Source organism: Rhodamnia argentea, chromosome 1, assembly GCF_020921035.1.
Source record: "Rhodamnia argentea isolate NSW1041297 chromosome 1, ASM2092103v1, whole genome shotgun sequence".
In the NCBI taxonomy this organism is placed as follows: domain Eukaryota; kingdom Viridiplantae; phylum Streptophyta; class Magnoliopsida; order Myrtales; family Myrtaceae; genus Rhodamnia; species Rhodamnia argentea.
In genome coordinates, this window is record NC_063150.1 from 474801 (window position 1) to 492157 (window position 17357).

General features: G+C 36.3%; 2 protein-coding genes across 2 annotated transcripts; both read left to right on the forward strand.

Annotated features, from left to right (window-relative positions):
- The first annotated feature begins 9499 nt into the window (after positions 1–9499).
- On the forward strand, positions 9500–11193 carry LOC115745253 (probable transcription factor PosF21). The gene is made up of 4 exons (XM_030680700.1): positions 9500–10248; positions 10401–10533; positions 10719–10803; positions 10958–11193. Exons 1-4 carry the CDS (start codon positions 9500–9502, stop codon positions 11191–11193), a joined length of 1203 nt encoding a protein of 400 aa, XP_030536560.1.
- Positions 11194–14447: 3254 nt separating this feature from the next.
- Positions 14448–16234, forward strand: LOC115745252 (probable transcription factor PosF21). Its single transcript, XM_030680699.1, has 4 exons — positions 14448–15187; positions 15348–15480; positions 15662–15749; positions 15900–16234. Exons 1-4 carry the CDS (start codon positions 14448–14450, stop codon positions 16232–16234), a joined length of 1296 nt encoding a protein of 431 aa, XP_030536559.1.
- Positions 16235–17357: the final 1123 nt, after the last annotated feature.

A 17357-nucleotide genomic window follows, 5' to 3' on the forward strand; every position in this document is an offset into this window, starting at 1 on the left:
GTCGACAACTTTAAGAGGATCGACAACTGTCTAATAAAGTTATCAACAACAATGATTAGTTATCCACAAGAACCTTCGTCACGGATGAAGTTGTCATCACGAGTATGTAAGTACCAAGGAGTGATATTTCCAATATGTAAGTTTTTGTAGTTAAAAGTTGCTTTACAATAGGAGATTGCCGAGTCTTGTTACCGTAAATAAAAATAGAAGAGTTATTCCAAATTTAGTGTCGTTATATGTGATCGCCATATGTAACTGGCGGTAGAGGTTATAAATGTTGAGAAAATTTTGTATTGTTTTGAAGATGACAAAATAAGCAAAGGTTACTAATGTGCTTATTGGTTATGTAGAAATAGGTAAAAGATGCACAAGCCGTTATGCAAATGGTGTTCTACCATCATGTCTAAAGCATTTGAGTTTTCTATTAGTGAAGCACAAGGCACTGGGTATAGATGTTTCTGCAAGCTGGAGGTACCTAAGTAAAAGGTGAAAAATCCTAGAATGGGTAGTTTAGTAAAGCTTGGAGGTACAATGGATAGGTAAACAACGACGTAGAGCCATGACTACCAATATGCTTGGATGGAGAAGAAGATAGAAATTAGAGTAAAGTTGATATACTTTGCCTATATCGGATGTATCTGAAGTATGAAGTGAAAGATTAAAGAAAACTAGATGGACCTTTATGGAGGTGAATAAGTCACGAAGAACGGGAAGTTCGTGAAGACTTGGAGGTATCGGACAAGGCATCATGACCAAACACATTATTTTAACACAACAACTGCCATATGCATCACAATGATTTATCATTTCTTATAATGTAAGTATTTGCACTTCAAACCATATATCATCACTATTTCCTTGCTCATAAATTGAAAACACATCGACAAACTAAATAATCAACAACACAAACATCGACAACTCCAAGAATCAACCACGTGAATATCGGCAATTCAAGGAATTGACAACGTGAACATTGGCAATTTAAAGAATCGAAAACGTGAATATCGACAACTCAAAGAATCGATTATGTGATTAATCGACAACACTTAGCTAGTAAATCCTTAATTTATTCAGATTACAAAAGTATCACTTTGAGGTTTAGTTACCATCCTTTACACTATTAGAACCTCATGGACATCAATTATTCATAAACTCGGCATGTAGAGACTCATCGATTAATGACAAATGAACACAATGATTCAATACACAACCGATGAAACTTTCTCATATGTGACACCAAAATTCCAACTTAGTCTAAGTCAACAGTGCTAAGTATATCAACCTAACTTAGTCCTTAGAGTGTTCACTACCTTGAATAAAGAATTGGACAACTCAAAACCTTAACCACCTTGTAAACTCTTGAAATATAGAACTAGGAAAATAAACGTGAAATCTTCAACTTGCTTCAAAAGAGTTTGAGATGAAAGAGAATATAAAGTGGCATGGATCTCTATCTTTCTTTGCAAGAAAATAAGTTGGGATTTTCTTTAAAGCTTGAAGATATATGGAGATCTATTTATAGGCCAATGGAGATGAGACCAAGTTACCCAAGTTAAAAGAAATGCTGACTTGGGATTACAAGTGGCATAATTATATATCTCCATCCAAACATATGGCCAAGTGGAATGAACTTAGAAGACCAACTTTAAGAGAAATGATGACCTTGGGTTAAACTCACTGTGTAAAAAGAGGAATGGTTCTTCAATGTAGAGAATACAAGTGGCCTAATGAGAGTGGCTAGCAAGGAGATATTTTGAGATAGAGCTTCTTGGCCAAGTAAAATGAATGAGTCATCAATAGCATTAATGTGCTATGTTGTCATGAATGGCGTAATACATGATGTCATTACTAAACTAAGTTCAATGTCACAAACGATAAGGCTAAGAATATGCCTCTTCAAATACTTGGTGGAAAATGAAAAGAGAAATGTCCACAAGCTAGAGAACTACAAATCGACTCATCTATAGGGTTTTCAAAATGGGTATTTTGTTGAGTTAACAAAATATCTCATAAACCAATATATAAACGAGAAAAACAATTTCGTTCTAAACTTTGATATACCCAAAAAAATCTTTTGAATCCACTATAATACGAAAATTAGGAAAATACCAATCAAGTAATTTCATACTTGAAAATCATCAAATATTTACCATCACTATAATTAATGTGGTGATAAATTAACTACCGTTATTCTACACCACTAATGTACATGTCAACATCTATCAAGTTAATTATAATGCCTCGAATTTCAAGCGATTAAGGTCGCAGATAATCATCCTTGCACATCTGTACCTCACAAAATTAACAACTTACAAGTAATCCGAAGCTCCACGCTAAATAACACTTTGCAATCTAAATATCGAAAATTTCGGATGTCACAGTTTCAAAGCTTATGGCTTATTAGATATTGAATCCAATATTATTGTGAAATCAAGAGATGTTGAATTTCTTAAATATTCAAGTGATACCTCAACATATTCACGAATAACAATTGAAAAAAGCAATCCTTCATCAATAAAAAGAAAACTATTTGAGTCTCCAAGTGAGCTGGGAAGAGGTCAAAAAGTGAAGAAAATGAAAGATTTCGATTCTGATTTTGTACCTCTCTTGGTAGAAGGAGATAGGGAAAATGTCGTGACTAAATTACCCATGTTATTTCACTTGGATGAAGATACAAGGATGTTTAGTGAGGCAATAAAATCTAGAGATCCGTCATTTTGGAAAGAAGAAATTAACAATTACATGGATTAAATTTTTGCTAACAATACATGACATTACTTGACTTGCCTCATCGATCAAAACCAATTGGATTTAAATGGGTATTCAAAGAAAGTATAATCCTGATGTCATGTTAAAATATTTAAAACAAGGTTGGTGGCCAAGGGTTATAAGCAAAAAAAAAGGAATTGACTACTTTGATACATACGCATTGGTTGCTCGAATAATATCCATTAGAGTTCAATTAGCTATGACATTACTTTATCAATTGCATGCGCATCAAATGGATGTTAAAACAGCTTTTATAAGTGGTAAATTAGGAGATGAGGTGCATATGGAACATCTTGAAGGCTTAATTCTACCTAAAAATGAGAACAAAGTTTGCAAATTAAATAAATTATTATGTAATTTGAAGCAAGCATTTAAACAATGGCATGGAGAATTTGATTAAGGGGTTTCACCATATGGATTTAAGCATAATAGCATTGATAAGTGCATGTACTCAAAATTTACAAAAGACTATGGAGTTATAATTTGCTAATATATAGATGATATGCTGATTGTTGGTACAAATATGCATGGTGTAGATGAAACTATAAAGTAACTATCTTCTCAGTTTAAAATGAAAGATTTGGAAGAAAATAATTTTACATATCAAAGTGATCAAGCATAGCAGAAGTTATGCTTTAAGTCGGGGTCACCACATGGAGAAAATAACACAAAAATACAAGTATTTGGGAATTAAATAGTCATATGTACCATATGATATATCCATTAAATTGATGAAAAATACTGGGATATCTTTAGCACAATTAGAATATGCTAGTACAGTTGAAAGTCCGACGAACGCTATGCATTGCACTAGACCGGATATTGTCTTTATTGTGTGTAAATTATCAAGATATTGTCTTTACTAGTAATCCTAGTACTGTGATTGGAAGGCCATAAGCAGAATTCTTGGCTACCTAAAGAAGACAATACATCATGGTCTATCTTTTGAAAGACAACCAGCAATACTAGAAGGATATTCAGATGCTAGTTGGATAACTAGCACAATTGATAACATTCGACAACTCAATATGTTTCAAGCTTGCAAATGATGCAGTCGTCTGGGCATCAAAGAAGCAAACGTGTATAGATCTTTCAACTTTAGAATCTTAATTTATATCACGTTCAGTGGCTGGTAAAGAGCCTAAATAGTTGTAGAATTTCTTTTGGATATAGAGTTGTGGCCACAACCAATGATAGCTGTATGTTTAGAATGTGATAGTGTGGCAACTATGTCTAGGGCATATGGTAAAATATACAATGGGAAATCTAGATATATTAGTTTGCGACATGAGTATGCTTGATAAGTAATTACCAATTGAATTATTTTAGTAATTTATGTTCTAGCAAGTGCTAACTTGGTTGATCCATTCACTAAGGGACTCACGAAATTTTTAAAGTTCAGTGGGTAAAAACAAGCTATTGTATCTTGATGGTGATCAAATGCTGGGGAATATGGTTGGTACTCATGGAAACTAAGGAGGATGAGTGTAAGAAAACACTCTTAATAAAGTTTCAGGTTTCAGCAAGGCAATGCTAAGGAAATAAGTTTAGAACTTCACCTGTATGAACACAAGAAGTGGTGCTGCTTCTAACAAAAGTCGGATTAAATGTTGTAAATGTTCACGAATGGAGGAGGTAGCACCAGGCTATAAAAGTGTTCCACAAAAGTGCTAAGGCATAAGAAATTTCTAACCAAATATATATAAGTACATATGTGTGGTAATTTGATTAATAAATGGAATTATGGTTCAAAGTTGTATCTACCCCGAATTTCGTTAATAGAATTATTACACTGATTGAAGGTTCATGAAAAGAGGTGACTCTTGATTATGCAAAGAAGTGATTGTTCACATGAAAAGCGGTAATGATTCATCGTGAAAAGTGGTGATGGTTGGAATAAGGTACATTTTCCGAAGAGATATGTTGACTAGTTGTCTACAAATAGCACAAATTCATATATTGCTCATATCAATTGTTCATAACAACTTCTTCGTAACTCTCTCCTCTTTTAATACACGCAATTTTGATGATGCATTCAAGGTGCAATTCCAAGAGAGAAATTGAGTAATTGCTAAACTCGTTTCTCTTCGACTTTGGTGTACATCTTGAAGATATATTATTCTAAACCTGGCATCAACGTAAGTGGGCAAATAACCTTAAGGACATTAATCATCATCACGTATCAAATCATTAAAGATCTATAACTATTGCTCTATGTTCCTCTGCAATCAAATTTTTGCAACAACTTATTAGCACAAATTGATAATGAGACGGCCGAGCATTTTGATACTACAATCGCAGGAAGAGTGGCGAAGATAATCGACGTGAGTAAATCGATCTTCCTATGTATTACACTGAAGAGAAATTAAGGGATGTTGCTCCATATTCCAAGAATGGTGTCAACTACATCACTTGTCAGAAGTGATAAAGTTAATCGTTATCAATGTCATGAATGACGCCTCCAGGATCGCCCAACGGACATGGTCCTAGTCCTTCTCCATTTATTGATGCAAATAATGTTAATTAGAGTAGTTAACTCCCTATACGAATTATGAAAAGGCTTGAATCTTCTAATCAAGGTTAGAAAATTAGAAATAATAAGGCTAATGTTGGTCCAAATATGTAAATTGGTAACAATAATTTGGCATATAAAATTGCTTGACAGACTGGTCAACTACTAACTCTTGAAAATGTAAGGCTAGTGGCTCCACCCAATGTGAATTTTGTTGGGCCAAATATGCCGATTAATGTAGATAATTTGGCAAGATCAGCATCACCACCTAGGGGGCCAAGATGGCCAACCAAATCCACACCTGAACCTTGTATATTTTGTTGGAGAAGTTCGACAACGCTTGGGGTTTGTTGGAGCTGTTATCGTACTTGTTTGTAAGAAACAACATCCTGAGTGAGTCAATGATCCACGTTTTCTAAGAGACTTGAAAATCCCTAACTTTATCATTTTTACTGGCGAAAATGAACAATCAACCATCGAACACATTGTTGATTTATAGCCTAGTGTGGGGAATTCGGGACGAATGAGTTTTTAAGATTAGATTATTTCTTTTATATTTGTCAAACTTTCGACTTACTTTTGATAGATGGCCTAATTAAATTAACCAAAGGCCAAGTAATTCCAAGTAAAGAAGATTTATTAAACAGAAAAAGTAATGCAAATGGGGCCATTTACTAAACCATAACACTGTCTATTGTACTATTTTTAGGAAAACAAGTTAGGAGGCAATTCAGTAGCAAAAATGAAATTTGTCGATGTTAAGGAGACATATGCATCGTGTTTAAAACCAAAAAATGATCAATTTTTTGTTATTATCGACAAGTAACAAGCTGTTGATAAAGATAGTTTGGTCAGAATAGTCAACAAGTTAAAGAGAATCGATAACTCTCCAATAAAGTTATCAATAACAAACATCAATTATCGATGTGAACTTTCCCTGGGGATGAAGTCATTGACACCACCATGTAATTGCCCGAATAGTGATATTTTCAGATATATAAATTCTTGTAGATAATTACTTAATAATAAGATCATAGAGTACTTCTATTTTTTTTCACTTTCCTGGATTTTGCATCACTGGCAGCGATTGTTCCTAGCATTGTACTTTTAAATTCTTTGTCATTTACTTTCCTATCCAAAATCAACAAAAGACCCTTCACAATCTTTGTCGATTCATATCCTTGTTCATATTTTTGAAGGATATTTCATCAATTTTAGTGAAACAATAATATAGAGAATTGATGATTTCTTTTCAAAATATTCATAACATTAGAAAGAGTATTCATGATCATCTGTATCATATATGTCGAACTCTGTCGAGAGAGTTAAAATAAAATTAAACATAACATGACTCTTGAAAATAATGAAACATCATTTTGACTTAGCAAACACTTTTGACCAACAGTTAACACCTATAGTTATATGATGAAATCCTAAACAAACCGGCATGATATCATACAGTGGAACTTTCTCGATTTGTTTCATTTCCTCTTGCTCTTCAAAGCAAACCTAATTTTATCAGAAGTGATTGTGTTTTCAACTTGTAATCTATCATAATGTATCAATGAGAGATTGACTCACGTAGAAAATCACGTCTTCCATGAGCGAATTAGATTGTAGCCTAATGGTATGGAATCTTGCATCTTAAATTGAATCATCGAAGTTGTCCATATATCTTAGCTGAGAACGCTCCTCTTATTTTTATTTCTTCACAGTAATCTCTACGTTTACTACAATGTATAGATTTCATGCTGAACATTTTTCTGCTATTACAGAAAAGGGAGTTCATCTAACAATACAATCAATTAGATTTTGAATAAGTATATGGGTGAATTTGATTCAGTACAAAGTACTTTTAGTTTGGATGATTCGATGAGCTGACAAGAAACTCGATTAAACCTAAATAAGAAGTGGTAAAATCAGAAAATCAAGCATTCAAGAAATGTATAGAAAGCCGCAATCGTATCCTTTTCTCTAATCACTAGTTAATTAGATGGATAAATTTCTTGAACATCACATCCAATTTAGTGAAATTTGATAGGTACTTCTTACTTTATAAAGTAAGGAGTGACCACCAAATTTTCCTTAATTAGATAATATCAATCATAAGCACAAAATACTACTTCAACAAACATTGGTCCATTTTGAATTTATATATACATTTCTCAAATTTTCATTATGTGGAAACCATTTTAGGTAGGTAAAACTTTCAGCCATGGAATGTCCTAATTTCGGATCATGAATATCTAAGGCAAAATCCGAAACGGTCCAAAAATGGCTTATGAAGGTGTGACGCGGATGCCAGAAAACTTATTTCTAAGTATGTACTTTGGTAGAACAACACACCAGAGAATTTGAACCGTACCAATCTATTGCATGCTTCCATCCATTTTTTTTATTTTATTGTGTAGGCACTAAGATGGCATGATAATTCACCTAGACAATTGTGATGTTAACTGAAAATTTGCCTGATCTTGAGAAGATCGTGTGCAACATAGTTATTCGAAGGATGTTTTCCTTGTGAGCTTTTGGTTGCTAGTTCTCTCTGGCATTTGACGATGGTAAATTAGACCAATGCAGAAAAATTTATATGTACTATGTTTTCATTTTTGTACTCTTATAAAATGATAAACATGACGTGCAATAGGTGCTGTATAGACAAATCCAAATTTGGCACGTTTTTAAGTCATCACCTGTTGGAATTTAATTTATTTTAATCCTTTTAGATTTATATCCGATCGAGCACAAATTTGATGAAACCATCTTAACCCATATTCAACCCCTCTATGTCTACCTGTGGTAGACATTGGAGATTTGCTTTGCAGGATGGAACATCAAAAGTGGAAATTGCAGGTCGCATTGAAGATCCGGAAAGCTTATGGACGCATCAATCGTCTTGTTCGTGCTTATTATTAGCACAGGAATGTGGACTTCGTTAAGGTAATTAGGCAATGATTAGCTTATCCCATTTATTTACTTATCTTAATTCCTTTCCTTTTTTCCTTTTTTTGTTTTTTGCTATGAATCTTTTTAATTTTACACACTGCATTTATTAAGAAAATCCTATATGGATTTACACACTCTAGTTAGAGAAGTCAACGTGGTTTTCTAATTGATTTTATAGCATATGTTTTTTTTTTGTTTTTTATTTATTATTTTTAATATTTGCAACATTTTTCCGTAATTGGTTTGGCTTTATTATTCTTGATCTCATTGAATAATCATATTGCACGTGCAAATGAAACAGATTATGTGTTCTTTCTGCCCACAAAAAAAAAAAAAAATCTCAGATTTGATTACATTTCGTAATAGTTAATATAGACACCACGACAATCTTTTTTAAAATATGTGCACGCATGGTGTATTGTATGATCAACCGCATATTTGACCAAATATGGACCTTTTTCGAATCTAATCACACACGCCAATATTTATATACACACGCACATGCTAAAAAGATTTTTAATTTTTGTAACGAAATTACGTATCAACTACCGTTACAAATCTGCATAGACAACCTCATTAGAATTATCCTTTTCATGGATTTTTCTTTTATTACCAATTTTTACGACAATTTTCTGTTATGAAGATACCAACTAAACATGTTTGATCTTACATTCTTTAAATTAAATTTCGTACCCATTTTGCCAATTACGAAAAGGGAGACACACCTTCCTTTTTTTTTTATATTTTTTTTGTTCAAAAGGGAGATACACCGTAGATATCTCGTTTTTAAGGTTCAAAAGACTCAAAAACTGGTGAATGTGGGATTAGTTTACTTACCAAATTAAAGGCATTATCCTTCCATTAATTTAATTTCCAATTTAAGAGAGCCTTGTCTTTTCAATTTCGAGTTGTCATATTTACAGGTCAATTTTAGCTGTCGAGCACGCTTACTGACCTTACTCACTTACCATGTGCACAACAATTACCTACTATATCTTTCAATATTATCTGAATTAAACTCGTCCAACATAGTCCACCAATGGTCAATTAATTACATACTCACTTTAGTTCCTTATTTATAAATTATGGCTTGTCAAGTTTCCTATGTATATGTTGGGAGGATTAGCACCTTGTAAATGCTCTACTAACTCAATATTTTCTTCGGTAAAATTCTGGATTATGCTCTGGTAACGTTGAGACTTTTTTCATGTTCTCATTGATTTTTCAATATAGAAATTTGAGTTGGTCGGGTTGCTAGTGAGTCCAGTGTTCATGGACAATGAGATGTGCTATGTTCATGGAGGTGGAATACCATCTCCATCTGGTTGGTCCACTGGTTTTTCTCAAACTAATGATTCATTCGATGATATTTCGGAACAACGATCGAGTTTAGCATCACCCCCATTGGTTCCCGCTCCGAATTTTGTTCCCGAGCCCTGTATTCTTGGGCAAGGTGGAGGGGAGACCGATTCTAGCCAGTTTGGCCCTGACATTAGCCAAATGCTGGATGACCCATTTAGGAATCTCGGCCATCGATGTGCCCATTCCGAGATACTGACCAGTCCTGACAATGGCATTAACTTCGATGGTGATCTCGGTGTTCTGGGCGGCGGTTACGAGCCTTTCTTTTCTGATGAGAACGAGGAGCCTGACTTGTCTGGCATATACTTGGATATGGATAGACTTAATTCCTCGTCTGCTATACCACCTTTGTTTCAGGTGGGAGAACCATCCTCTGCAGTTGCAGCCCTTCTCCCTTCTCCTCTTTCTGCTACTGCTCCGCCCTTAGCTGCAGCTACAGGATGGGCATTGGGGCTTGGGTCGGGTTTAGCTGAGAGTTTAGCTAGCGACAGGCCCAGGTCGAGGCACCACTCCAGTCAGTCTGTCGACGGGTCGATGACTATCAACCCGGAAATGCTCACTTCAAACTCCGGGGAGCCCTCAGGAGCGGAGAGAAAGAAGGCTCTTTCTGCTGCTAAGCTCGTTGAGCTGGCTTTGGTCGATCCGAGGCGTGCCAAGAGGTAGTTATCTCTCTTGAACCTTGTAGCTGTATTGGACACTGTTCCTCCATGCTCCAACGAACATTTTCTTGTGGTTTTACTTCTATATAGGTTTTCTATAGGTTATTTTATCATGTCTTAAGATATTAAGGTAATTTCTTTGGTGGTCTTAGGATCTTGTTGAATAGGCAGTCGGCTGCGAGGTCAAAGGAGCGGAAGTTGCGTTACATTACGGAGCTCGAGAGGAAAGTGCAAACCTTACAAACTCATGTCACAACACTGTATTCTCAGTTAACCCTCTGGCAGGTAAACTCCAGTCCACTTAGTAAATTATTATATGCTTAATTGTAGATAATTGATGGTGCAACATATTAAAAGCATTGTAATGCTTGCCCTTCGAATTTGTTCAGCGACCTTATTCTCTTTAGGATATGCATAAATCCCAAACTCTTTGGATCCTAATACAGCAAATCTTATCTCTTTAACTACAGAGAGACAAAACCGATTTGAACACCAAAAATCATGAGCTGAAGTACCGCTTGCAAACTATGGAGCAACGGATTCAATTGCAAGATGGTAAGCATCGCTGTGTCATGCCTTAACTTTGAACGGCCCTTGATGATGCTTAGGGCGCCGTTTCATTTCTTACATAACATTTACAGCTGCTAGTGAAACTTCTCCTTCCACTGTGGACCTTACTAGATAGATTTTCCCGTTGATTACTTGACAGTATTGAACGATGCGCTTAAGGACGAGATCAAACATCTAAAGGTGCTGCCTAGCCAGGCCATGCCCAACGGTGCACCAGCCATGATGCCTTTTGCACCACACCCGCTGTTTTATCCTCCTAACAATAGTGACCCGCACCCTCCTATTGCTGCGCAACAGCTCCAGCAACTGTATATTCAGCCGCCAGAGCTGCAACGTCTGTTTCAGGTTCAACATCATCAACTGCCACAACTGTAACAACCAACTGGAGAGTTCAGCTTTTGCGGGCCCGTGCACTTGGCAATCCAGGGTGGTAACCATGCTACGGATAATTCTTCAATGCAGTGATTGTTGGCAGTCGTGATACATTTTCTAAATTATTGGGATTTCTTAAGATTGGTCAACTGACTTAATCATGAGAAAAAAGATCTTAGGAGAAATGTTCTTATAATGTGGCATGATTGCAAATCACTGAAGGAAAGAATTGTAGGGCCGTTTATTAACCATGATGACAAAAAGATCGTGCTCGGACGTGAGCCCATTGAGGGCTTGAATCCCCAATCATTATTGAAATTAGATCAATTGATTAAGGTAAAAGAGTCCACATTTGACTTCAGATGTCAAAGATAATCAAACATTGACTTATTAGGTTTCTTAACAACGTTATGAAAATCACGTTTATTTCCTTGGTCACGTAGCGATCAATAAAGTATCATCCTAGAGCAAGTAAAATGTTTTGAGATGTTTGAAGGTCATGAACTTTAGGGGGGACCTAGGTGGAATAGTAGGCATTGACTACTATAGTGCCATTCTGATCATTGTTAAGCTTCAACGGACACAGAAAAAGCCCATCCACATAGCCTAGAAATCATTGCAAATCAAAATAAGTTGAAATTACGATTTCCACAAAAGATAATTGTCTACGTCAAGTTTCTTGAGATGAGACTTGTGATGTTGGGAATAACAAGAGACGCTGAGGTTGGTTGCATGGCCATAATGTAAGCAGCAACACGGAAGAGTGAAGAAGATGTGAAACTGGAAGCAATTTATTTTTAGAGATGATGGGAAATTAGGATTAATGAAAGAAAATATGATGGTTGAAGAGATGGTAGAAATGAAGAAAAATTTGGAGATGCGTTGGACATTGTTGAGATAATAATTGGAGCATAGGAAGTATTGATTCGGGATAGAGAGGTTGAATTTTTTTTTGCCTGTTCCTCCTTTCATACCATGTTGATGTTTAGAGTCAAAAAGAAAATAATGATAGAGAGGTTGAATTTATGCATACACTTCTCAACTTTTCATTATGTAAAAACCATTTTAGGTAGGTAAACCTCTCTGCCATTGAATATCTTTCTAATTTCGGACCAAGAATATCTAAGGCAAAATCTGGAATGGTCCAAAAATTGACTTATAAAAGTTTGATGTGGATGCCAAAAAACTTATTTCTAAGTATGTACTTTGACATAACAAGACAGTGGAGAATTTGAATTGTACCAATCTTTGGCCGACACGTGGAACTTGACGGAGAAAAAGTTAATCAACCAAATGTTGCAATTTTGTGCTTTTAGAGAAGGTCTTTCATGGACATAATAAATGCCTGGAATGGCACACACTTTGCACGTGATTAGGATATAGATTTTTACCTATAAATATGGCCGTGTCTCAATACAGACTTGCGCATTCATAGGTTCTTTGGTTTAGGTGTTTGGGACTTTGGAGTTCTTGTCTCTTACAGTAAACCCGATTATAAGTTTGTTTCATTCTCATTCTTCGCCGTTTCAACTGGAGTATCTTTTTCCTTGAACACATTCACTAGATTTTGTCCATCTATTGTAATGTTCCATTTATTTTCTCTTATGGTTGCTAGTTCTATTTGACCTTTCATTTGTAAGCACGATGCTAAATTTGATCTACGCAAAAAAGTTGTATAGTATGTTTTCATTTTTGTACTCTTATAAAATGATTAATTTGACGTGTAATGGTGCCCTATAGACAAATCCGAATTTGGCACGTTTATAAGTCATCTCCTGCTTCAAACAAGCTAGGAAAAAGAAGAAGAAGAAGTCATCTCCTGTTGAAATTTAGTTTAATTAATCCTTATGGGTGAAAACTCTATCGAGCACAAAATTGGAGATTTGCTTGGCTTAATTTGCAGGATGGAACATCAAAAGTGGAAATTGCAGGTGGCATTGAAGATCGGGAAAGCTTACGGACGCATCCATGGTCTTGTTGGTGCTTATAATTATCACTGTAATGTGGACCTCATTAAGGTAATTAAGCAATGAATGATTAGTTTATCCTATGGATCTTTTCCTATATAAGTTCAGTGCATTTATTCAGAAAATCCTATGTGGATTTACATTAGACAACTTAAGTACACACTCTAATTAGAGGAGTCAACGTGGTTTTCTAATTGATTTTACAGCATAGATTTTTTTTATAAAAAAAAAAATCGATTCTACTTATAGTTCTTGTTTGATATTTTCCAACATTTTTCCACAATTGGTTTGGTTTTTAATTTTTCTTGATCTTATTGAATAATCATATTGCACAAGAAAACAAAACAATTTATGTATTCTCTCTGGCCAAGAACAGAAAACTTTGTGTGCTTAGATTTGATTACATTCTTCTAACAGTTAATATAGAGACACCGAGACAGCCTTTCTAAAAATATGTACATGCTTGGTGTAACGTATGATTAACCTCATATTTTATCTAGTATTCACTGTTTTCATTGACTAATCACATAGATATATATACACACATGCTAGAAAGATTTTTAATTACTGTAACGAAATTACGTATCACCTTCCTTTACATATTTGCATAGACAACCTCATTAACATTACCCTTGTCGTGGTTTATTATTATTATTTTTTATTATAAATTTTTGCGAATATTTTCCATTATGAAGATACAAACTAAACATGTTTGAACTTAGATTCTTTAAGTTAAATTTCATACCCATTTTTCAAGTACAAAAAGTGAGATACGACTTAGATGTAGCTTTTTTAAGGTTTGAAAGACTCCAAAACTGATGAAGGTGGGATTAACTTACTTACCAAATCAAAGGAATTATCCTTCACATTAATTAATTTCTAATTTTAGGACGAAAGAGAGCATTGTCTTTCCAATTTCGAGTTGCCATATTTACAAGTCAGTTTTAGCTGTCTCGCATAATTATTGATCTTACTCACTTACCATATGGACGTCTCTTGCCTTCTATATCTTTTGGTATTATCCAAATTAAACTCATGCAACACAGTCTAACATTGCTCGATTAATTACTTACTCACTTTAGTCCCCTATTTAAAACATTAGGGCTTGTCAAGTTTCCTAAAGATATGTTGGGAGGATTAGCGCCTTATAAATGCCCTCCTAACTCATATGCTCTTTCATCGTTGAGAATTTGGTTTATGTTTTTTTAATGTTGTTGTGTTTCTTCATATCCTCGTGGATTCTTCCATATTGAATTTTGAGTTGGTTGGTTACCATCGAGTCTAGTGTTCATGGATGATGAGATGTCCCATGTTCAAGGAGGTGGAATACCATCTCCATCTGGTTGGTCCACTGGTTTTTCTCAAACTAATGATTCGTTCAACGATATTCGGGAACAACCCCTTTTTGTTCCCGCTCCGAACTTCGTCCCCGAGCCCTGTATTCTTGGCCAAGGTAGAGGGGAAACTGATAGTAACCAGTTTGGCCCTGACATTAGCCAAATGCTAGATAACCCGTTTAGGAATCTTAGGCATCGACGCGCCCATTCCGAGATTCTGACCCGTCCTGACAATGGCATCAACTTCGATGGTGATCTCGGTGTTCTACGTGGCAGTTACAAGCCTTTCTTTTCCGATGAGAACGTGGAGCCTGACTTGTCTGGCATATACTTGGATATGGATAGGCTTAATTCCTCATCTGCTATGCCACCTTTATTTCAGGTGGGAGAAACATCCTCTGCGGCTACTGTCCTTCTCCCTCCTCCTCTTCCTCCTCATTCTGCTGTGGCTGTGCCATTAGCTACAGCTACAGGACCGACATTGGGGCTTGCGTCGAGTTATGCTGAGACTTCAGTTGGCGAGAGGACCCAGATGAGGCACCACTACAGTCAGTCGATGGACGGATCAATGACTATTAACCCGGAAGTGCTTGCTCCGAGCTCCCAGGGGCCCTCAGGAATGGAGAGAAAGAAGGCTCTTTCTGCTGCTAAGCTCGCCGAGCTGGCCTTGGTCGATCCGAGGCGTGCCAAAAGGTAGTTATCTCTCTTGAACCTATCGCTGTATTAGATATGGTTCGTACATACTCCAACGAATATTTGTGGTTTTAGTTCTATACAATGTAATGAAAATGGTTTTCTATAGGTTATTGTATCATATCTTCAGATATTAAGGTAATGTCTATGGTGGTCTTAGGATCTTGTCGAACAGGCAGTCGGCTGCGAGGTCAAAGGAGCGGAAGTTGCGTTACATTTGGGAGCTCGAAAGGAAGGTGCAAACCTTGGAGACTCACGCCACAGCACTGAACTCTCAGTTGACCTTCTTGCAGGTACACCGAGTCAAATTAGTTAATTACAATACAATCAATTATACGTAATTGATGGTTGGACATATTAACTACATTGTAATGCTTCCTCTTCTAATTTGTTCCGCGACCTTATTTTCTTAGGACGTGCATCTTTCCCAAACTCATTTGGACTGTAACAACGATAATGTCTCTTTTATCACAGAGAAAAACGACCTGTCTGAACACCGAAAACCATGAGCTGAAGTACCGGTTGCAAACTATGGAGCAACAACAGGTTCAATTGCAAGATGGTAAGCATCGTTGTGTGATGCCTCAACTTTAAATGGCCCTTTATGATGCTTAGGGTTCCGATGGATTTCTTACATGACGTTTACAACTTCTAGTGGAATTTCTCATCCCGCTAAACTGGATATTGTATGTTAACGTTGTTTTCTCAACAGCCCTGAACGATGCACTGAAGGACGAGATCGAACATCTGAAGGTGCTGACTGGCCATCCCATGCCCAACTGTGCACCAGCCATGATGCCTTCCGCTCCTTTCACACCGTGCCCGCCGTTTTATCCTCCTAACAATAGTGACGCAAGCCCTCTTAACGTTGCGCAGCAGCTCCAGCAGCTGCAGATTCAGCGGCCGGATCTGCAGCATCCTTTGCAGGTTCAGCATCATCTGGTGCCACAGCTGGAACAACCAACTGGAAACTTCAGCATTTGCGGGCCCGTGCACTTGGCGATCGAGGGTGATAACCATGCTGCAGATAATTCTTCTGGGAAATGAGCAAAAGCCCAAGGCGCCATAGCGCATTCAAAGACTATATATTTTTCTTTGTTGCTATACCCGGATATTAGCGTACTTTCCATTTGGACATTGCTGTGTTTTCATTCACTAGATTTTGCCCATCTATCATTCCATAATTTCAGAACCACCAATCTGCTATCATATATTGTTTTGGTTGTCCGGTTTTGTTATCATCATGGTTTGAAATCGAAATTTTTACCGTTCGAGGACATGCCTAATAACGTCCGAATTGTATGGTTGTTTTTACCAACCTTTTGTAGTAAACGAAATTATCTCTTTTTCTCCACACCGATCAATGCTTGTCAAGCTATTACGCTGTGGTCTTGTAGGACAAGGTTCCTTTATATTCCTCTTCATTCTGCAGATGCTCTGGTGGTTGTTGGAAGTTGTGTTGCAGTGCAAATAACTTCCTGTGCTAGTTTGCAACTTGATTTCCTGTAATAAATTGCTAAACCGAGTTGTAAAGTTACTTCCATATGATAGTTTTGGTACTTTTCACTCTGAAAAGTTACAGCTAAACATGTGCCAAAACTGATTATCACTGCTTTGAGAAAAACTATGGTTACGACATAGAGAAGGGGGGAAGGTTTTATCAAAGATCCCGCCTAGCGTGAAGGACTGTTTTACCCGAGTACCAGCACTCTTGCGATGCTTGGGAACTTTGCTTCTCCACTTCCAAGCAGCATAATTCCTCGGCGAATATTCATTCGAGTATCCTAAGCATACAAACCTACTTCCAATTGGAACTTCCTATAAGAAATATACCGTGTCTAAAATTTATTGACATCTGATAATTTTGAAAAACCACTTGTTACCTCGACAAGTTACTGAACAAAGTGGCAAAATGACAAATCACTGGTAAGAGAAATTGTCACCTCTCTACCGTAAAGACCTTTTTTTCACTTTGCTAGGAACTATTGGAGAGAGCTACTTATCAATGTATGTCAATTACATTACAACAAACAATCCTACATGGCAACTTCATTAAATATCGCTAAAACTCGCTTACTTCTACTCGTGGTTCGCTTACACTACAGTTTGAGACAATAACAGGATTTGGCTTGTTCGGAAATAATGTACCCGCTCATTGATAGATTATGAT

Coding starts and splice junctions, on each gene's coding strand:
- LOC115745253 (XM_030680700.1), top strand. CDS start 9,500: ATGGACAATGAGATGTGCTATGTTCATGGAGGTGGAATACCATCTCCA. Junction 10,249..10,400: donor GATCCGAGGCGTGCCAAGAG/GTAGTTATCTCT, acceptor TGGTGGTCTTAG/GATCTTGTTGAATAGGCAGT. Junction 10,804..10,957: donor ACGGATTCAATTGCAAGATG/GTAAGCATCGCT, acceptor ATTACTTGACAG/TATTGAACGATGCGCTTAAG.
- LOC115745252 (XM_030680699.1), top strand. CDS start 14,448: ATGGATGATGAGATGTCCCATGTTCAAGGAGGTGGAATACCATCTCCA. Junction 15,481..15,661: donor CTCAGTTGACCTTCTTGCAG/GTACACCGAGTC, acceptor CTTTTATCACAG/AGAAAAACGACCTGTCTGAA. Junction 15,750..15,899: donor ACAGGTTCAATTGCAAGATG/GTAAGCATCGTT, acceptor TTTTCTCAACAG/CCCTGAACGATGCACTGAAG.